General features: G+C 42.6%; 1 protein-coding gene across 2 annotated transcripts in view; it reads right to left on the reverse strand.

Annotated features, from left to right (window-relative positions):
• Nucleotides 1-11,054: 11,054 nt before the first annotated feature.
• odad2 (outer dynein arm docking complex subunit 2) overlaps nucleotides 11,055-23,081 on the reverse strand; it is a 569,164-nt gene continuing 557,137 nt past the window's right edge. For both annotated transcript variants that reach the window (XM_068014153.1, XM_068014146.1), the window contains exon 20: nucleotides 11,055-11,486. In XM_068014153.1, the coding sequence (XP_067870254.1) occupies nucleotides 11,373-11,486 (114 nt within the window). In that variant the 3' untranslated portion in view covers nucleotides 11,055-11,372. The remainder of the gene's footprint in view (nucleotides 11,487-23,081) is intronic.

Consider the following 23,081-nt stretch of genomic DNA (forward strand, 5'->3'; position numbering starts at 1 on the left):
TTTTAAACAGTGTTTATTCTTCCCATTACCGTGCGTTTCTAATTAAGCCGGGTTACGTGAAATGAATAAATAATTTTTCATTAGTTGTCACTTTAGCAGGTCATTGCGATTCTGCAACTAGATAAACCACGATGTCCAGGGTGGGTGGGGAAGAGAGACTCTCGCACTGGATGGTAGGTTGTGCGAACTGCGGTCTGAACTGAAAGCTAGGCAATGTTTGCGGTTAGTGATTTAACTCCAGTAATGGGATTGGTTGCCGTTCTATGCAACAACAAAAAACAAGCATCTACTAAATAAAAATCGGGGTTATTTTACGGCTTATTAAGCAGTAATACAGAAGACCTTGATTAAACTTGTCGGCTGTACAGGAATAATTTAACAACTATCAGTTATTTTAAGGAGACCCACAAAGCGCATTTATATATGCAAAACAAAAACCTACAAAATGGAGTGGATGAAACTAGGCTGTATTTTTGTTTCCAGCTCTCACTTGCGTCCAGTGGAAGGTTTCTATCACTTTTATTAACAAAATGAAATTTATTTTCTTCATACCCTCATCTGCTAACTTTTAGTACTTGTTCTCTCATACATACACACGCGATGTGGATTATTTGGGCGCGTCTCCGTCCTTTTCGCATCTGGAAAGAGTTTAGTAATAAATGGCACTATTTAATTGTATAATTTATGCTGTTTTATATAGATTTATTTCTGTTAAGCAGCACGAGGATATTTGGCGAATAGCACGTAAAACGGCAGCTCTTTATGCGTTGCCCGGGTGTTTATTTAAACGGTAAATGCCGTATTTAAAGTCTTCATTGACGTGGAATGGTCTGCGCTACGAGAACTAGGTGCATTGAGATGGATGACTGTAATATACACGAATTATTACATACTGTTATCTGAACTGGAGTATGCCGTACTTGGTTGCCAACATTTCTGCGTTTTAATCTGTGCCATTCACTGTTGTAAGATTTTATTGCCGGCATAAATCTAACATTTTGACAATCGGTTTAATAAACTATAACGTAATATTGTGCAAGAAAATCAGCATGTTTCAACTATTATAAAAAGCCGATTGTTGCGAATCCCAGTGCGATTCCTGAAAGAGGTATCGTGTTACAATTGTTAGTAATGAGAACCTGTATTGCGCCTGGTGTTCCTTAGAAAAAAGACGGGCGAATCCACACTCAGTTCTTTAAGAGTTGATGGAACCCAGGCTGTGATCAAATTCGATTGAGGGGCGGGGCGGGAAACGATCTTTTAAGATCAGGTTTATGTTCCCAACATAAAATGCTGTAGGTTTGCCTCCGTAAAGATACAACAGGAATCTTAGGTTGAGGGAGTTAATTCATAATCAGGGAGTTTCGCCTAATGTCTTCCATTGACCGTATTTTTGATTGTCGTTGAAAGAGCTATGTGAACATAAAACTTGAATATCGACGAGAATGGACAGAACGCCAATATGGCACCATTAACAGGTCATTCCTCCAATTCATTAGGCGGCGTCCCAGCCTCTGCGGTTATGTAGCGTTTCAATGTTAATCGTATGAAAACACACTTTTTACACACTTCTATATTAGACATATATAATAAATGTCAAACAGCAAAGTACAGCTTTTTAAAAAAGACCCTGCAGCTTCTTTTAAACGGACCTTGTCAATTTCAGTAAATGCCTGTCGTGCGCTGGAGGCCTGTTAGCATCAATGAAGCGCGAAAGTAGTAAAAAGCCTGTCTTTTTTTCTTGCCAGATGCGATTGGACCTGTTGTGCACTTCTGGAGTTTTTAGACTTTCAGAATGAGTAGTTTTCTTTTTATTTGTATATTTAATTAGATATTTATACACCAATTAAGGTTTGAAGATGTCTTTAAATTTTGACTGCTATATATTTCTACACAGTGAATCATGATAACTCTCGTCAAAGTAATTATCAGCTTGGACCATAACTTCTGTATATAGTATAAAAAGCCAATTGTCAAACCTTTACAATTCATAAATGAAAAATGTGCATTTAACTATTTTAGTCCGATGACTATTAAAACACAAGATTAATTGGAGGAACATGCTTAGGTCAGTGTGTTGCACTTTACTATTATACTCGGATCCGAAATAGATAAAAATGCTTTGGCATACTGCAATTTCATGAATGGATCAGATTCGTGCTATTTGGAGCCCACCATGTTCTTCAAGAATCTCCTCCTGCATATTTTCCACAGATTGCTGTATGTAGGTCTGGACTAATATCAGCGGGCGTCTTGACTAATCGTTTTAAATAAAGCAAATTGAAATTACTTTAGGACCCTTATTGACCGACGCAGGGAAAGCGTTAGTAACCGTGATTGGTAAAATTGAGTGAGATGGATGCAGTTCCAATGTAAATAAATTGCTGAGATACATCATAAAGTTCCATGCATTGTTCGACTTAAATGTCACAATTGCAATATTAAACCCCACTGAATTCCGAATCACAGTGTTTGACTGACCCTTGGGCTGCATTTTGCATGGAATTAATGGGTTTCCACCTGTGTCGGGAAGATATAGATTCAACATAACACACAGATTTGGAAACTGTACGCCAGTCCCCTCTCAATTTTCATATGACTTGATACTGCGTGCTATGTTAGTATTAACTGATATAAAAGTTTCTGTATTACAAATTTATTTATCCCCACACAAATTTCAGTTAAAAGAAAACGTTTTAATGTTTCCCTTTCCACACGCAACGTGTTGACCGTGAAGGGCTTCTAAATGCCAATTCAGACTTTGCTGTTAGGGGGAAAAAAACACAAACAGCATCGAGGTGATTTGTCCTCTAACTCTCCATTTATCCCTCTGGAGAACCACCCTCCTTGAAAGCCCAACTGAGATTATGTAGGGAACTGCAGGTGAAGTTCACTGTCTTACTCCTTCACAGCCCAGCACATTTGCACAGTAATGAGTTGTGCCAATTGGGTGCCGTACGGTGACATCAGATTGGATTTATAGACGCTCTCTACTGCAGAATATTTACAACTTGTATTACAGTTATTTAATAACGGTAAATGGAGAAAGAACTTGTATTTTATATAGCATCTTTTAAAGTCTGCAGGATGTCCCAAAATGCTTCACTGTCAATTAATTATTTTAAAAAGTGTAGTCTGTTATGCAGGCAAATACAACACCCAACCCGTGTACACCTAAATTCTACAAACAGCAATGAGATAAATGAGCAGTTAATTTAGTTTGGTGGAGGGATAAATGTTAACCAGGAAATGGGGAAACCTCCCTTAATGCCATAATATCTTACACTTCCATAGACTGACGGAGCCTCTTTAATTTACACTGCACACCCTCCACTCCCTTGGATGGAGTGCAGCTAAATTTACCAGAATACTACCTGGACTCCAAGGGTTAAACTATGAGCAGGGATAACATGTACTCGGGTTGTATTGCCTGGAATTTATAAAGTTAAGGGGTGATTTGATCAGTTTCCAAGATATTAAGGGAAACAGGTAGGGTAGACAAAGAGAAATTATTTCTGCTGATTGGACAGTCTAGGACTAGGGGGTATAGTCTAAAAATTAGAGCCAGACCTTTTCAGAAGTGAAACTAGGCAACACTTCTACAAATAAAGAGTGATAGAAGTTTGGAATGGTCTTCTGTAAATGGCAATTCATGCTAGATCAATTGTTAATTTTAAATCTGAAATTGATAGAGATTTTATGTGGAGTTAGGTCACACATCAGCCATGTTGTCATCGAATGGCTCAATGGGCAAATGGCCTATTCCTGTTCCTATGTTAATATCTCATATGGAACAACACCTCCAACAATGCAATAATCCCTCAGTACCGTATTGAAGTATCAACCTAGATAATGTGGGACATAAAACTCACAACTTTCTGACTCACAGACAAGAGTGCTACCACTGAGTCAAGCTGATACTTCAATCTTATTTTCACTCCCCTAAAGCAATTTCAAAGATGCAATGAAGAGCTTTAACTAAGAATTACAACAAAGAGAGAAATTTGATCCAAATGACATTGGATTAAAATTGTGGTATAACAATTTGCTCCTAATTTAGTTTCTTGTTTATACATATTATTTTATGAAATCCAGACTATTGGAATGAAGAAAAATACATTTTGTAGCTGGAGTATACGTTCTTTTAAGCAGAATTTGATCTATTTAGAACCTGACTGTAACGTTTTAAATGGGTTGTACTGTAGTAATGAGTTCTTAAAGACCTCACTAACAAGACAGTAATCAAGAGCGCCTGTCTCAAAATTTCTTAGGCATATTATGGCCATATGCGTGGCATATATCCAAAAATATTTTGTGTATGACATGTGCAGGACTATGCCTAAGAATTTACAGGAGAATTTTCAAGCCAGTCTCTGAAGACTGACACATTCACTTCTGTGCCATTTCCAATAAGGTGTTTTGAAATAGATATTGCAGCTTTCATTGAGTGGTATTAAGAGGCAATGTGCTACCAGATATAGAAAACTTCTTTTACAAAACTAGCACAAAAGAATTGTAAATCAAATATTGTAGAACTGTCAAAGCATACCAGTAGAATGAGAAAATATTTTTGACTATGTAGGAATACCTTTGGAAATGGTATGTTTTAGTTAAAGGAAAAATAACATAGACTTTACTATTTCCGAAGGTATTCTTATATTTTTCTTTTTCTACTTCCTACACTGGACTTCTGGCCTTCAATGAAATGAAAGCATGATATTTTTATGAAAATGAAATATTGCATGGTAGAATTCCTTAATAGATGAAATTACAGTCTCTGTCCTAAAGAAGTTAAAATGCTGTTTTTGTTGTCACATAGACAATAACACTATTTGTTCAAGGTTTCAAGCTGGCATCTTTTACACAGGTTTTTAAAAAATTATACATCAGTAGAGTCCTCCTCAGTCTGGATTTCAAACAGACCTGGTGTTTATAAACCAGAACCTTCTTTGCCAATGGTCTCCCAATGCACAAGCTAATAAATCATATGCACAGATATACAATACTTCCTTTCTGTGTACGATGAAAGATTGGAATTTAATATAGTATTTCAGGAAATTAATTGTTTCACTTTGCATTATTTCAAAGACATCAGGAGCAACAGTAAACTGTAACCTGGTTTGACAGATCTTTGACGGTAGACAGAAAAAAAATGAGTTTCATTGTGAAAGAAAAGGCAGGGGTATAATGAGAAGAAAATATAGAGAACGAAGAAGCAGGTTGATTTTCTAACTTTCTTGTCAAAGGAATTATGGAATTGTTATAATGAACACAATCAAAAAAGTGTGTACAGCTCTATAACTTAACTGATGAATACTTACAAGTAATTTGTGTAAAAAGGTCAAATTAAGCTTGCCAATTAATTTTTATTTTCATTGGAGTAAAGAAAATTTAGAGGGGATCTGATTCACATTTTTAAATGTTGGGAAGAATGAATAATGTAGATGCAAGCTGGTTAGTTAACTTGTACTGCATATGCAGAAGAAAAGGATAAGAACAAAAAAAATGAGAAAACCTTAGGGGAAACTATAGATTTGCAAGATCATCACCCCCCCTTCCCCTGAGCTAACACCTCTGAAATGTGCTGGATGAATATCTGGTTAGGAACGAGAATGAAGGTTATGAGGATAGATAGAGATGCTCTTTGAAACATATCATTGAGACTACATAAAACACAGATTGATTAAGAAATAATTATCATTAATATATTGTCTTATCATTATGTCTTGAAGTGCATCGCGATCAATTAAGTATTTTTGAAATACAGTCACTATTGCTACATGCAGCAACCTATTTGGGATGATTGACTGACTATTTATCGTGTGTTATTTAAGGAAGGAATGTTGTCCCAAACACCAGAAAAATTGCCTACTATTCTTCAAAAGTGATTAATAGGCTTTGGTGCCATTTTATGATGCTCGTTTGGCTGTGGTATCAATTTCCTTTTATTCTGTTGTTTGATATTGTTTCTCCACACCTGCAGGAATATGCTTTAACCAAGCTTTGCAAACTTGCACCTATGAATTGTTACTGAAAATTCAAAAATGTAAATCCATATTTGGAATAGTATCCATGATATTATTCCAAAATGTTTATGATTACAAAGCATAAAGGCTCCTACTTTATTATTAGAAAGGAAATATGAAAAAAAAATTTGAAAAGTGGCAAATGGAATTCAATCCACAGAAGTGTGAGGTAATGCATTTGGGGAGGGCAAACCAAGCAAGGGAATACACAATAAAAGGGAGGATATTCAGAAGGGTAGAAGAAGTGAGAGAGCTTGGAGTGCGTGTCCACAGGTCCCTGAAGGTGGCAGGACAGATGGACAGGGTGGTGAAGAAGGCATACGAATGCTTTCTTTTCTTGACCGAGGTATAAAATACAAAAGCAGGGATGTAATGCTGGAACTGTATAAAACGCTGGTTAGGCCACAGCTGGAGTATTGCGTACAGTTCTGGTCACTACATTACAGGAAGGACATAATTGCTCTGGAGAGAGTACAGAGGAGATTTACAAGAATGTTGTCAGGGCTTGAAAATTGCAGCTATGAGGAAAGATTGGATCAGCTCAGGTTGTTTTTCTTAAAACAGAGGAGGCTAAGGGGTGACTTAATTGAGGTGTACAAAATTATGAGGGGTCTAGATAGATTAGACAGGAAGGACCTGTTTCCCCTAGTGGAGAGGTCATTACCGGGAGCACAGATTTAAGGTGGTTGGTAGAGGATTAGAGAGGACATGAGGAAAACCTTTCTACCCAGAGAGTGGTGGGTGTCTGGAATTCACTGCCCAGATTGGTGGTGGAGGCAGAAACCCGCAACTCATCTAAAAGGTACCTGAAGTGCTGTAACCTGCAAGGTTACGGACCAGGTGCTGGCAAGTGGGATTAGATTGGGCGGCCAGTTTATTTGGCCAGCACAGACATGATGGGCTGAATGGCCTCCTTCTGTGCTGTAACTTTTCTATGGTTCTCTGATGGCACAGCATTATACACAGAAGATTAGAAGGGAGAAAAATGTTACTTATAATTAGATTCATCAGGATTAGTTATACCTATTCTGGGTCTATCAGAAAGAAATTGAGCTTTGATAATTTCATTATAAAGTTTACTTGCACTAAAATGTTTAGTTTAGAGATACAGCACTGAAACAGGCCCTTCGGCCCACCGAGTCTGTGCCGACCATCAACCACCCATTTATACTAATCCTACACTAATTCCATATTCCTACCACATCCCCACCTGTCCCTATATTTCCCTACCACCTACCTCTACTAGGGGCAATTTATAATGGCCAATTTACCTATCAACCTGCAAGTCTTTTGGCATGTGGGAGGAAACCGGAGCATCCGGAGGAAACCCAAGCAGACACAGGGAGAACTTGCAAACTCCACACAGGCAGTACCCAGAATTGAACCCGGGTCACTGGAGCTGTGAGGCTGCGGTGCTAACCACTGCGCCGCCCTATGTGTGCGGATATATTAATAGTTACCATAATGATTCAGCATTGACTTACAACAGGAGCTTTAAATATAATCTTGGAGATATAATAAAAAATTAGAAGCACACATTTGTCTGAATAAAATACAGAATAGATACATTTCAACGAGAAAGAAAAATTCCAAGGCTGGAACCCGCCATCCATGGTTAACTAAAACAGTTAAAGATAGTATCAAACTTAAAGAAAAAGCCTATAATTACACAAAGATGGGAGGCAGGTCAGAAGATTGGACAGAATATAAAAAACAGCAAGGAATGACTAAAAGATTGATCAGGTAAAATTAGAGTACAAGAGCAAGCTAGCTAAAAATATAAAGACAGATAGTAAGAGTTTCTATAGATATTTAAAAAAGAAAAGTTAACAAAGTGAGCATTGGTCCTATAGAAAGTGAGTCTGGGGAATTAATGGGTAATAAGGAGATGGCAGATGAATTGAACAGATATTTTGCATCGGTCTTCACTATTGAGGGTACAAGTAACATCCCAGTATTAGCTGTAAGTCAGGAAATGGAAGGGAGGGAAGAACTCAAAAAAATTACAATCACCAGGGAAGTGGTACTGAACAAATTATTGCAGCTGCGGGCTGACAAGTCCCCGGGTTCTGATGGACTTCATCCTAGGGTGTTAAAAGAAGTGGTCAGTGAGATAGTTGATTCATTAGTTTTAATTTTCCAAAATTCCCTAGATTCAGGGAAGGTTCCGTTAGATTAGAAAATAGCGAATGTAACTCCTTTATTCAAAAAGGGAGATAGAAAGCAGGAAATTATAGGCGAGTTAGCTTAACATCTGTCTTTAGAGAAAAATTTAGAAGCTATTATTAAAGACATTATAGCAGGGCATTTAGAAAAAAATCAAGGTAATCAGTCAACATGGTTTTGTGAAAGGGAAATCATGTTTAACCAGTTTTATTGGAGTTCTTTGAGGGAGTTACATGTACTGTGGATAAAGGGGAACCAGTGGATGTATTGTACTTAGATTTCCAGAAGGCACTTGATAAGGTGCCACATCAAAGGTTATTGCAGAAAATAAAAGCTCATGGTGTAGGGATAAAATATTTTCATGGATAGAAGATTGGCTATCTAACAGGAAACAGACAATAGGCATAAATGGGTCATTTTCTGGTTGGCAAGATGTAATGAGTGGTGTGCCACAGGGATCTGTGCTGGGACCTCAACTTTTTACAATTTATATAAATGACTTCGATGAAGGAACCAAAGGTATGGTTGCTAAATTTGCAGATGACACAAAGGTAGGTAGGAAAGTAACTTCTGAAGAGGATATAAGGGATATAGATAGGTGAGGTGAGTGGGCAAAGACCTGGCAAATGGAGTATAATGTGTGAAATTATCCACTTTGGCAGGAAGAATAAAAAAGCATATTATCTAAATGGTGAGAGATTGCAGAGCTCTGAGATGCAGAGGGATCTAGGTGTCCTAGTGCATGAATTGCAAAAGGTTAGTATGCAGGTACAGCATGTAATTAGGAAAGCTGATAGAATATTATCGTTTATCATGAGAGGAATTGAATACAAAATTAGGGAGGTTATGCTTCAGTTATACAGGGTATTGGTGAGACCACATCTGGAGTACTGTGTACAGTATTGGTCTCCTTATTTAAGGAAGGATGTAAATACATTGGAGGCAGTTCAGAGAAGGTTTACTAGACTAATAACTGAAATGGGCGGGCTGTCCTACGAGGAAAGACTGACAGGCTAGGCTTGTATCCGCTGGAATTTAGAAGAGTAAGAGGTGACTTGATTGAAACATATAAGATCCTGAGGGGTCTTGACAGGGTGGATGTGGAAAGGATGTTCCCCTTGTGGGAGAATCTAGAACTAGGGGTCACTGTTTAAAAATAAGGGGTCGCCCATTTAAGACAGAGAGGAGAAATTTTATCTCTGAGGATTGTGAGTCTTTGGAATTCTCTTCCTCAAAAGGCGGTGGAAGCAGAGTCTTTGAATATTTTTAATAGATTCTTGATGAACAAGGGGGTGGAAGGTTATTGGGGATAGGTGGAAATGTGGATAATCAGTTTCGCCATGAACATATGGAATGGCGGAGCAGGCTCGAAGGGCCGAGTGACCTACTCCTGCTCCTAATTCCTATGTTCGTATGTACTTTTGTTCGTATGTCTGCATCAAAATTGCATGTTTTGCAAAGCTAGCCAAAAGAACCATATTCTTTTGTCAGATATGGCATTTTCTGTTAATAAATCAAGGCAGAAATATTATGAGTAACAAACCACAGCAATCAATTTTGGGTTTCCACTGCAAATGTCTAGAAAAGGAAAGTGTGCAGTGACTAAATATAAAGGGCTCCTTTTACATTTGTTTACAACTGTTTCGGTTACCACAGACAGAAACATATTTTGTTCAGTAATGCAAACATGTAATCATAGGTAATGGAAATCCAAAATGTAATTTACACCTTACAGTAATCAAGCTATTTATTAGGTTAGCCATTTCAAATTCAGTTTTACCGATTGAAAAATATTTATAAAATTGTTTGAAGTTGAAATTAATATGCTCATTTTATGTACAGAGCCCAATAAATGCATTTTAGTTTAATTAGCACCAGACAACTCAATAAAACTATTGCAGTCTGGTAGCTTGGCAATACAGCATTGGTCTTCTATCCACAGGGTACATGTCTGAGCCCTATCCTCAGCTCTCTCTTAAAAGTAACTGCTTTCAATGGATGAATTAAACCAATTCCTGGCTCATTCACTGGAAGAAACACTTTATAGGTACAGAGTGATCCTCCTTGGGAATGAAAGGAAGAAGAAAATTAACAAATATAGACATGCCTCTCTCTATTGAGCAATACCAATGATGGTTAAAAAGTGCAAGGCATAGACTGTCACTTTTCTGACTGAAGAAGGAAGCATGATACCAATAGGTAGTGAGGCCGCTTAAGATGGAAAATTGGGAGGAGATGCAATTGGAAATAAAATACAGGTCAAGTTCTTTATTTTTTAAACAAATGCAATTCATGAGCTGTACTCAGCCAACTCAGTAACACCTTCTCCAGAACCTTAATATCTTTCTAACAGTGCATATGTATCTACAATAAAGTACATTCCAGCTTTCATATCAAATTTTGTTGCTCTGTTAAACGTTATCACAGTTCCATTGTACTGGAATAATTTTACAAAATGCATTTTCCAGTAGCTGGCATCTGATAGGTTTTCTACATGTATAGGTTGCAGACATAATTAAGAAGTATTTAGTTATCATGCTATGCTGGCAAAGACGCTTGTGAAATGTTTTAAAAAATCTTGCAGGCTTTAAGCTGATGCACTGACTACTCCCTAAACAGTGAATCCTGCAGCTGTTTGGAGTTCTCAGTTACAGTAACACAATACCAGATGTGAAATCTTTGCTTCTGTATTCAGACTTCTGTGGATTACAATGTATGAAACAGAAGAACGCCTTACAACAACATGATTATATAGGTTCTGTATGAAAAGAATTGCACAAGACAGCTTTAAATTACTATATAACCACACACAATGAAGAAAAATTACAACTTTATTTTGAAAAAAAAAATCAAATTTGCTGGTGTAAATAGATTTGCATTCTTTTAGATAGGTCTTTTAAAAGGAATACTAACATTTTTGAATTCTAAATACATTTTCTATATGTTTAAAAGATGTACTTCTTAACATTATAGTCGCACTATTCCAGAATTAACTTGTCTATATGCGATTTTTAGGAAATCAGAAGCGGCTTTTATGTTTCCATTAAGCATCTGGTTTATTTTAGCTCATACAGAAGGTCTTTCATGTTCGTCCAGCAGCAGTACTCAGTAAATCTTTCTTTTATTATACCTGCACAGGTAATCGCTCCTGAGAAAGTAAATGTGGAATGCACACTGATTTCATTTGTAGCGGGCCTTCTCATTAGCCAGAGCAAGCCTTCGAATGTTTGAGATGCAACCAGCGGCTGCTTCCTGCAGAACTTCATCTGTGGAATCCATTAAATTCAAAAGCAGCTGTGAATGACAAAAAGTCAGGTAAGAAAAGGAGATTTGTGACATATCGTTAAAAAGGAAGGAAAGAAGGATGGAAAGAAAAAATAAAACTAAAGAAATAGGATAGTACTAGATGGGGAAAAAAGATAATTTACACTGGTATTTGCAATACTAAATCATCATCACAGCTGCTATAATAAAAAACAGAAACCTTCCAAGTTACTTAACTCTACAGCACAAAATGGTAGTCTCATTCATCAAAGATAGAAATGTAAATTGAATCATCTGACTTTGTTGCCTTTATGCATCAAAAACAAAAACATTTGTGGAAGCATATTGAAAAACTACACAACAGTAAGCCTTGTTCACATTCCATGTCTGGTATTTAAGATGAGTCACAGCTTGCAAGTTATTGTTCTACTGTAAAGAAAGTTAGTCTATTTTCTTTTAGAAAATTCATAACACAATAGAATCCAGTTCCTGACCCCATCTGGACACAGTTTAGCAAGCGATGTATCCATATTACTAAAAGTATGAGCTGAAGAATGGGGCAGAACTCGATTGTTTATTTAGTCAGCAAGGCTCTGTGCCAATAATGCAATACATGAGAAGTTTCAAAGCAGTTTTGAATTTTTATAAAAATGATGGTGGCACTATTTCTTGGCAAAGGAAGAATTCAGAAATATGTTTAAGCAAAAAGATGCATTGGTTTGGAGTATACTGAGTCACTTTAAAAAAAAAAGGAATGATTAACCTCCAGGGCTTCCTTGCCTGCCTGGTGATCGAGCTACTAAAAGGTCTTTGTTCCAAGTTACAAATTTTTGATTATAGTTTAGAAGTACACTTGTATTTTCTCAGTACACCTTCAGAATTTTCTTTTCTATTTCAGATCTCCAGCATTTGCAGTTTTTTTTTCTTCTGTTATTAGAAAAAAACAAAACAATTTTATGTAATAATATTGAGATCCAAGCAGGGTGAGAAAGGAGTTCACACTTCTTTTTTGAAATGAAAAATAGGTAGATGGGAGATTTCAAGCAGCTCATGAAAGGCAAAAATAATATATTCTGTAAATGCAGAATGGATGATCCACTAGATTTAGAAAGGTTGATGGGAGTACTGTAAAATACCTTCAATATTGCAACAGGGGAACAGCAGACCGTGTAATGTTTCTATTTTTCTTTTTTGGAAACATAGGCTGGAATTTCTTCCTTGGCAGATGGGAGCCGTCCAGTGACCAAAAAGTCGGTGGCGATCCAGTCCGTATTTTACGGACTCCAGGCCATTAATTGGGCTTGGGTGGGACTTCCACCTCATTGAGGCAGGGTGTCCCGCCTCATGGAGCTGCCAGCCAATCAGCAGGCCAGCAGCTCTTAGTCCCAGCAGCGCCACTGGGAGCAGTGGCCACTTCTGGGACTGCAACTCTTCAGCAAGAAGAGGAAGGATGGCCTCGATCAAAGGTGAGTTTTTGGGGCCTCGCCGGGGGTGATTGATCGGGCCCTGACGAGGCAGGGGGGTGAGAGGGGGGGTGCTTGGGGAATCTGGTGCGACCCTCCATTGGGTACAGGGTGCCTGATCAGGAGGGCCTCCCCCCAGGTTGTCAGAAAGCCGCCAGTTTTTGCCAGGCGACTTTTCTCAAGCCTGGGCCGCCCAACCGGCCAAGGGTAAAATCCCCGTGACAGCAGGTGGAGGTCTTTAAGTGGCCATCAATTCGCCACTTAAGGGCTTTGATTGGCCTGGGGGTGGGAGGGGGCGTAAAATTCTGGCCATAGTGATAAATTTTCGGAGGCTATTTTATAAGCTTCAATTTTGTTATCAATTAAGCATGGAAAAATGATGACAGTCAGGTCATTAATCTCCTCTTGGTGCTGGGAGGAGTAAGTTGTACTTTTGATTCTGTTATAACTGCTTCTTGGATAGTTTAAACATTCTCTGGGACAGCTGACAACCTCTTGATTAATGTTCCATAACCAAACATGTTAAAAGATTATGTACACTCACAAGTGATATTGGATAAATGCAGCAAGGTCATTTGGAAAAAAAACCTTTTTCTGTCTTTTATAACCGACAGAAAAGTAGACCTGAAAAAAGAGCTACAATGCTAAGATAATAAAAATGGCAAATAAGTAATCATTGAAGTAAAATGGAGAATACTCAGGTGCAGTTACTGTTTGCTTGCATAACCATTTATACTACTTGCTGTATGTAAGTACTATCAGTCAACAATATCAGACCTTGTGGGTAATGTAAATTTTAAAATTTAATAAGCTTTTGCTTGTTTAACATTGGACTGTGGAATTTCCTGTGACAGCATAAACAGTAAATTACAACTGAAATTTCACACATTGCTATGCCCATTTTGCTGCTAACAATGTACACCTAAATCTCCTGCCAATCCTATTAGCATATGCTGGAATGTAAACATCAGCATGAACAATGTGAGCCAGAGGAAAGTGCACAACTCCTACCACACACTCCTACTTTAAATCTAGAAGTTAAAATATCAAGCCATTTAACCATCATTCACATTAGGTACAGCATGTTTAAAAATATGCATTCATGGAAGCTTAGCTGTTTTTAATCTGACTCATACTAATTCCATTAATAATGCATTCAAAGGAACAGAAAATACAGTGCAGGTTGCAGTTAGGACAAAGTTAAATAAATTAAGGATTAAAATTTGCAATAAAACACTGGAAAATGACTGTTTCCTGCTGCACCTAAAATTATGGGGATTTTACACCCATTTTGACCAGTGTAATTGAAATAAATTCCTACATTTAACATGCCCTTTATCATGGGGTTGGAGCTATCATAATGAACTGAGATGCATTCAAACAAGGAATCGACAGTTGGGAATACAAGATTGAGGAAATTTAGGTGGATCTTAATTACATGCATAACGCACTTGCACTCGTGTTTCCTTGATATGTTGGGTGTTCGCTTTATGTCCCAATTACCCATATCTCTGGGGGCAAATTTACAGGAAATGCAACCCAGGATATCACAAATCTAAAATCAGTATTTGATTGGTGAACAACTAATCATGAAGGAAGGTTTCCTTTGGTCACTATGGTGGTGATTTTCAAGCAGCAACCGAAACAGGCATGAAGGCAGTGGAACTGCCATTTCACCTGTCCATTGGTGCTGCTTCTCCTGGACCCACCTAAAAAGTAAAATTAAAAGCCTGTTTTTGAGCAGATGTCAGAGGTCCCTTTAGGGACTGCTGGTTAAGTTGCACAACGCCAGATACAAATAAGCAGGGTGTGTACCTGAAAATTGCAGTTGGGCTCTAATATTGGGTAGCACTCTAACTTGCATTTTTAATCAGACTCGTGCTTGTTTTAGGCAGGTGAGCTGCTCACCCATTTAAAGACCCACCTGAAAATAGCATCAGGCAGACTTTGGGCATTAATGAGGTGCCTGAGGTTTCCAACCCCACCCACATTCCCCACCCCCTCAATGCCTTCCAATTTTCTGGCAGCTGTAAATCGCCTCCATGAAGCAGGCTAGGAGGCCGGGGGGGGGGGGGGGGGGGTAAAATGCCAGGGAGCTGCGCCGAGATGGCTCTGTGATGCAGTCCGGCAGCAGGAATGGCAGCAGCTTGGCTGCCTGGCAACTGGAGACGAGTAGCCAATTCAGACAATTAAAGGCCTAATTAAGGGCCATTTTCCTGGGCCACTGGCATTTTGCCAGCGGAGGAGCTACCCTCCCCCACCCTCCCTCAATGTGTGGAGGCCATCGGCTGCAAGGAGGCAGCCTCCCTGTGGCTTCCCTGGGGGACCATTCGAGGCGGAGACTCCATGGCCGAAGGAGGGGACCACCGGTGATAAAAGGCTGTCCTGTGGTCCCGATGCCTCTGCTGGAGGGGTTGCCCCTTTAATCGCCAGGGTCTGCCTGCTTGGCCTTGGCAAAAAAACTAACTCTGCCACCCCTGCGAAGGCATCTTAAAAATAGCGGTGCCTTCATGTTTCCCTTGCTGCCTCAGCAGTGGCCACCTCTCTCTGGCACTGCTGAGGCTGCAGAGCTGCCAGCCTTCTGATTGGGCCAGCAGTGTGGAAGGTCCGCCCACCTTCCTTAATTGGTCGCATCCCCTGCCTGCTGATAGCTCTTGATTGCCTCCTCCTGGTAATATCGCGGGAGAAGTTCTGCCTCCTTCGCAAGTGTGCTGGCCACCTGAAAAACCCCCCAACATCGGGACCTCCCCACTTCTGGGAATATTCGTCCATTGGGCTGAATTTTGTGTGGTCCTCAGGGACAGGAATGAAGGCAGAGGAGGCATCAAAAAACTGGGATGGGAGATGTCAGACAGGAAGTCCAACATCGTGACCTCCCACCCTGATGTTTGTCCATAGCAGCAAACATGGAAGGCAAAGATCAGACATTGATGCGGCGGGCAGGCAATTAAGATGCTTAAGAGGCCTACTGACAGCTATTTTATTTTTAGTTTTAAATTTTATTAACAGCGCACAGGACTAACGGGCCTTCGGCTGATTGAAGGAGGCGTCATGGAGGTGGGAGCTTATTATTAGCTGCAAAGGGAGGTAATCGGGAGTGGCAGAATCGACTGCCAGGCAGGGTGGAGAAGCGAGGGCATCAGGCATCATTCAAAGTCCCAGAACTCTGGGGGTGCCATTCCAAAGGGGGCAACAGCCAAGTGCCACCTAGTCAGAGGTGATAAGTGGGGAGCAGGAGGGGTGCTGGTGGCCATGAAGGCCTTGCACTTGGGGAGAGGCCATCTGTCATGGGTCTCATTCATCCAGACTTCGGGTCCCCATTGAAGAGGAGGTGCAGCAGAACAGTAGGGAGATCCAGGCACCTGCAGCGGCACTGCGACGACCTGTAAGGCCACAGGAGGGTCAGCCGTGGCGTCCAGTCAGTGGAGAATGTAGTAGAGGGGAAAGACAGGTGGCTCACCCACCAGAAAGAGGTACCCTCCAGAGAGGCTCAACTACCTGCAGATGCTTGAGAGGCAGTGCCAACAAAGACTTAGCACTTAGAGAGAGGCTGTCACTGACCTATGCACTATGAAGCAGGATGAGCTGTGTTCCATGGGACTTGGTGGAACTCCAATACCAATGGAGCTGAAGGTCACTGTGGTGCTGAACTTCTACGCCTTTGGATCATTCCAGGGATCCACTGGGGACACATGTGGGATCTCACTGTCAGCAGCCAATTGGTGCACCGAGGAGGTTCTGGGCCATCGCTTGATTCCCCCAGGTGCAGGGTGTCATCAACAGTATGCATGTGGCCATTAAGGTTCCTGAACACCAGCCAGTGGCCTTCATCAACAGAAAGGGCTTCCACTTCCTCAATGTACAACAGGCCTGCGACCACTGTTAAGGGATCCTCAGGTCTGTACATGCTTCCTGGGAAGTTGCCACGATGCCTAAATTTTGAGGCAGTCCCAGGTGCCAGAACTTTTCTGGCCACCCATGCGCCTTCAGAGATGAATTCTTGGAAACCAGGGCTACCCACTGAGGACATCGCTACTGACGCCTGTGAGGAACATACAAACATATGCAGGGGAGAGATGCAACACTTATCATGGGAAAACACCTGTGACCAAACAGCAGTCCATTGGTCTGCTGAAGATGAGACTCAGGTGTCTAGATTGTTCCGGTGGAGCCCTTCAGTATGCCCTGGCGAGGATCCCATGCATCAGGGTGGTTTGCTGTGTACTGCACAACCTGGCACTACAGAGGGGGGAGGCATTGAGCAATGAGGAATGCGAGGAGTGCAATGCCTCTCAAACGATGAGGAAGCTGGCCAAGCATCGCCAGATGAAGGACCCCAGGGACAAAAGCAGAATCGCCAAGAGATACATGCAAGGGAGGCTCACGATGCCCTTATACATTCGCATTTTCTTTGATCTTTACTGCTAGTTGTACGTTGACCAATAAAGATTTGCCTTTATGCAGCCATGTTGTCGCCTTCTTTCCTTCAAGGACAAATGCTTATTGATCAGTTATGCAGCACTGAACTGGCAAGGCTCCAGACTGGACCCCTCGCAGCATGTTACCTCGCCTCGAGCCTCTTCACAGAAGCAGGATTGATACGAAGCGCCAAAGGCCAGATGGAAAAGGAAGGAAAAGGGGCTGTATTACATGGGCCCCCTAGGGACAGGAACAGAGGTGGGGGGCCTCATAAGATTGTGTGTGGGGGCAGGTGGAGTGTCCGTTGCCTGCTCGGGGCCCTCAAATTTAGTCCAGGAAGACCGCTTAAGGTCCTCTTTCCACTGCCGCTGGTATCTTACGGGCAGGGACCCCGATGGTGGGCAATTAATTGGTTGCTCACTGTGGAATTCGGCTGGGGGTCTAAAACAGGGCCGGGATGGGGTTGCTCCCTGCCTTCCGGCTCATCACTGGGATCCCTGCCATCAAGTTAAAGTTCCACCCTTGTTGGGCGGAAAAAAATTCTTTACTGACTGACAGCAAACGCTACTCTTTCCATCTATAATACACATTCACATGTGAATACCCCAAGCTTCTAGGTACTCTCTTCATTCTTTTGCATGCACTCCTAATAAGGTGCTCCCCCACGCTGCTTTGCTGAAGTGGAGGTAGGCTACTGACCTTGCTGCTCCTTGGCTAGGGATGACCTTGGCGGTGTCCTCTGGTTGCCTGGTGAGCCCTGGCATGTTGGGGGCCTCCTGCACAGAAGCAGTAGCACCCTCAGTCATCAGGGATGATGCAGGCCCTGGCATCACTGGCAGAGGGCCAGAGGAACTGCTGGTCACACCAAGAGCACCCTGAGAGGAGCCACCAGCAGCACTGGGCAGCCGCTCCTCCTCTTTTGCAAGGCAAACTTGTGCCTCCCTGCTAACCTGAGAGGGTAGAGGACCTAGTGGTGACTCCAGGTCCCCATCCCCCTCTCACCTTCCCACTGCTGCCTTGAGCTCATAGTCAAGACAAGGATGTGCAGGTCTACAACGTCCTGCAGACATCGAGTGCTCTGCGGATGTGGCTCTCCAGGAGCACCGCCAGTCTCTCAATGGATGACACCACTTGTGCACCAGAGACGTGCAGCACTATAGGCCTGGATGGACCCCTCCATCATCCGCACTTGGGCAGAATAGCCTCGGGCAACTCTGCCAGATGTTGCCTGACCTCTCCCTGCAGCTGCAGCATTTCCTGTTAAGGTGGCGACACCAGAGGCACGTCATGAACCTGGGGCTCAGCATGGGCCTTCACACATTCCTCTGACTGTCAGAGGCCTGGGCTGTCACAGCCTCTGTCAGTTGCTTGGGCACATGTGTAATGTGCTCACCAGGTTGTGTGCCCAAATCTAACTGGGAGCGTATACTCATCAACGTTAGAGCATTTGTGCTGGTGCAGGGTGTAGGAGTATGAGGTGACAATGCACCCTCTGAGGCTCTGTCCTTCCCCACAGTCTCAAAGGCTCTTTTAGTAGGTTCCGTGTGCCCTGCATGGGAAAACCGAGACATTGACAGGTCAAGGGCCTCCCCTCCCATCATAGCACCCACCTCTACATTGGAGATCCCTGTAGGCACCAGATGCTTGATGAGCAGCATGACCCCATCACTGATGCACCCTTGTGCCACATGATGTCCTTACTCATCGTTTAGGGAAGGTGCCCCGTCTCTTCGTCCACAACATTTTTTCCATCCTGCGGCCCAGCCAGCTCTGTGGCCGCCTCCTCCATCAGGCTCAGGACATGGAGAATCGGTAGCCCATCGCCAGTCTTGGCCCGCTCTCTGCAATTATGTGCAATTTTCTCCTGCATTTACAAGGATGAATGCTGTCAGTTGCCCAGTGGGAACAATCTCAAGACATTGTGTTGCTTGCAGCAGTGAATCCAAGTCCTTGGGATGACGCAATGGCTGCTGACTTCCGCAATCTGCAGCCAGGTTGGTGTTTGCCCATCGATTTACGGGTGGGCGCACACAGATGCCTCTTACATCTGGCCCCTTTCCAGGGCTTTGCAAAGGTCTCCAATGACGAATGGCTTCCTTTCAGGGCTGTTTCGTCATGCCTCAGGCAGTTTGCCTGCATCCTCTGACCCTTTACCCCTGTCTGGGTGCACATTCCCTCTCCACCCAATGCACCCTCCTCCTCTGACCGATGCAAGACTCAAGAGTTGAAGGTTTTAAGAGGTACTCCCTTTTGCTGCTAGGATGAGGTCAGTGAACCACTTGAGGCATTGTATCCAGGTCCTTGGGGTGACCCCACGGCTGCTGACCTCCTCTTCAATCTGCAGGCAGGCTCGTTTGGTCAGGCTCCTGTAGAGAAGAGAATCTCCCGCCTTTCCCTGGCAGCTTGTAAGAGCACCTAGGGAGAAGCATCACTAAAGAATGGGGCCACCCGGGGTCTACTGTCTGCCATTACCCTGTAGCCTTTCAGCACTCTGCATATCCTATCACTGCAGACAGCACCATTGAAAGCAGGTCTGGCAGACCTTTTAAAAATGGTGCCAGCACCTGCCATGGCATCCGCGGATGCCGGTATCTCCGCCCCTGCCCCGACCATGCAATTGGTCAGCCCCCACACCTCATTACCCTTAATTGGCTGGCTGCCGTTGGATTGCATGTGGCCGGCTGCTCCTTGCCCCGATCTAAGCTGCACCTGCTTCTGGTCCTGACAGCAGGACCAGCGACTTCATCATTAAGTCTGGCCCTGTATGTCAGCTACATTGTAAACACAGTGAAAAGATTCCTCTGATTACTATGCAATCACAACAATCTAAAAATGTTATAAAGATGCTTATTTAGAACACTATTATGATTTTGGCAGAAATAGCAAACAAAAGAAAAGTTCCCACTCCATTTACAGTGCCACTAACATAATTCTAACTACAACAACAACGTGTGTGTGTGTGTGTATGTATATATGTATATATATATATATATATATATAGTGCCTTTCATGTAGCAAAACAAAGTGCTTCACAGGAGTGTTATCAAACAAGATTTGACACTGAGTCACATAAGGAGATAAAGGGTAGATGACCAAAATCTTTGTCAAAAAGGTAAGTTTTATGGAGTGTCTTAAAGGAGGAAAGAGAGGTAAAGGGGCAGAGAGGTTTAGGGAGGGAATTCCAGAGTTTAGGACCTCGTCAGCTGAAGGCATGGCCGTCAATGGTGGAGCGATTAAAATCAGGGATGCTCAAGAGGTTGGAACTGCAGCAGCGCAGATATCTCAGAGGGTTGTAGGGCTAGAGGATGTTGTAGAGATCTGGAGGGACGAGGCCACGGGAGGATTTGAAAACAAGGATGAGAATTTTAAAATCAAGGTATTACTTAGCCAGGAGCCAAGGTACGTCAGTGAGCACAAGGGTGATGGGTGAACGGGATTTGGTGCGAGTTAGGACACAGGCAGCAGTTTTCGATGGCCTCATGTTCATGGAGGTAGATCTTGGGAGGCTGGACATGAGTGCATTGGAATAGTCAAGTCTAGAGGGGTAACAAAGACATGGATGAAAGTTTCAGTAGCAGAAGAGCTGAGGTGGGGCACAGACCCGGAACTGTTACGGAGTTGGAATCAGGCGGCCTACATGATGCCGCACATATGTGGTCCAAAGATCATCTCGGGGTCAAATATGACCTCAAGGTTGCAAACAATCTGGTTCAGCCTCAAAGTTGCCAGGGTGAGAAACGGAGTCAGTGACAGGAGTTTTGCAGCAGGGACCAACAGCAATGACAACGAGATGAAATCTTCTACGTTAACTCTGTTTTTTTTCCTCTCCCCAGATGCTGCCAGACCTGTTGAGCATTTCCAGCTGTTTCTGTTTTGGATTTCCGGTGTCCGCAGTATTTTGCTTTTGTAGAAGCAAAATCACTTTACAAGACTGCTGATGATAAAAGACATTATTTTGTTGGGTATGACTATCTGTCTTCATACTGTACAACAAGAGTATGTTTGATTACACTGGCAAGCACATTATACAAGTATTCTGGCCCTTATGACTTTGGTAAGAGAAACTGTGAAGTACAGTATCTGATGGATTTCTGTCTGGTGAATATGTTAGCAGCAAGCAGCACTTTGTTTTAAGAAGAAATACAGTTTTAAGAATACTCACTGCACAGGTGTGCATAACTGAAGATTGATTTTTAAAAAATCATTCATGGGATGTGGGTGTCGCTGACCAGGCCAGCATTTATTGCCTATCCCTAATTGCCCTTGAGAAGGTGGTGGTGAGCTGCCTTCTTGAACCGCTGCAGTCCATGTGGGGTAGGTACACCCACAGTGCTGTTAGGAAGGGAGTTCCAGGATTTTGACCCAGCGACAGTGAAGGAATGGCAATATAGTTCCAAGTCAGGATGGTGTGTGACTTGGAGGGGAACTTGCAGGTGGTGGTGTTCCCATGCATTTGCTGTCCTTGTCCTTCTAGTTGGTAGAGGTCACGGGTTTGGAAGGTGCTGTCTGAGAAGCCTTGGTGCGTTGCTGCAGTGCATCTTGTAGATGGTACACACTGCTGCCACTATGCGTCGGTGGTGGAAGGAGTGAATGTTTGTAGATGGGGTGCCAATCAAGTGGGCTGCTTTGTCCTGGATGGTGTGGAGCTTCTTGAGTGTTGTTGGAGCTGCACCCATCCAGGCTAGTGGAGAGTATTCCATCACACCCCTGACTTGTGCCTTGAAGATGGTGGACAGGCTTTGGGGAGTCAGGAGGTGAGTTACTCGCCGCAGGATTCCTAGCCTCTGACCTGCTCTTGTAGCCATGGTATTTATATGGCTACTCCAGTTCAGTTTCTGGTCAATGATAGCCCCTCGGATGTTGATTGTGGGGGATTCAGCAAAGGTCATGCCATTGAATGTCAAGGGGAGATGGTTAGATTCTCTCTTGTTGGAGATGGTTATTGCCTGGCACTTGTGTGGCACGAATGTTACTTACCACTTATCAGCCCAAGTCTTGCTGCATTTCTACACAGACTGCTTCAGTATCTGAGGAGTCACGAATGGTGCTGAATATTGTGCAATCATCAGCGAACATCCCTACTTCTGACCTTATGATTGAAGGAAGGTCATTGATGAAGCAGCTGAAGATGGTTGGGCCTAGGACACTACCCTGAGGAACTCCTGTAGTGATGTCCTGGAGCTCAGATGACTGACCTCAAACAACCACAACCATCTTCCTTTGTGCTAGGATGACTCCAACCAGCAGAGGGTTTTCCCCCTGATTCCCATTGACCTCAGTTTGGCTAGGGCTCCTTGATGCCATACTCGGTCAATTGCTGCCTTGATGTCATTGGCAGTCACTCTCACCTCACTTCTTGAGTTCAGCTCTTTTATCCATGTTTGAACCAGGAGCTGAGTGACCCTGGCAGAACCCAAACTGAGCGTCACTAAGCTGGTTATTGCTAAGCAAGTGCCGCATGATGGCACTGTTGATGATACCTTCCATCACTTTACTGATGATTGAGAGTAGGCTGATGGGGTGGTAATAGGCTGGGTTGGACTTGTCCTGCTTTTTGTGTACAGGACATACCTGGGCAATTTTCCACATTGCAGGGTAGATGCCAGTGTTGTAGCTGTACTGGAACAGCTTGGCTACGGGTGCGGCAAGTTTTGGAGCACAGGTCTTCAGTACTATTGCCGGAATATTGTCAGGGCCCATGCCCTTTGCAGTATCCAGTGCCTTCAGTCGTTTCTTGATATTA

Source organism: Heterodontus francisci, chromosome 2 (genome assembly GCF_036365525.1).
Source record: "Heterodontus francisci isolate sHetFra1 chromosome 2, sHetFra1.hap1, whole genome shotgun sequence".
Classification (NCBI taxonomy): Eukaryota; Metazoa; Chordata; class Chondrichthyes; order Heterodontiformes; family Heterodontidae; genus Heterodontus; species Heterodontus francisci.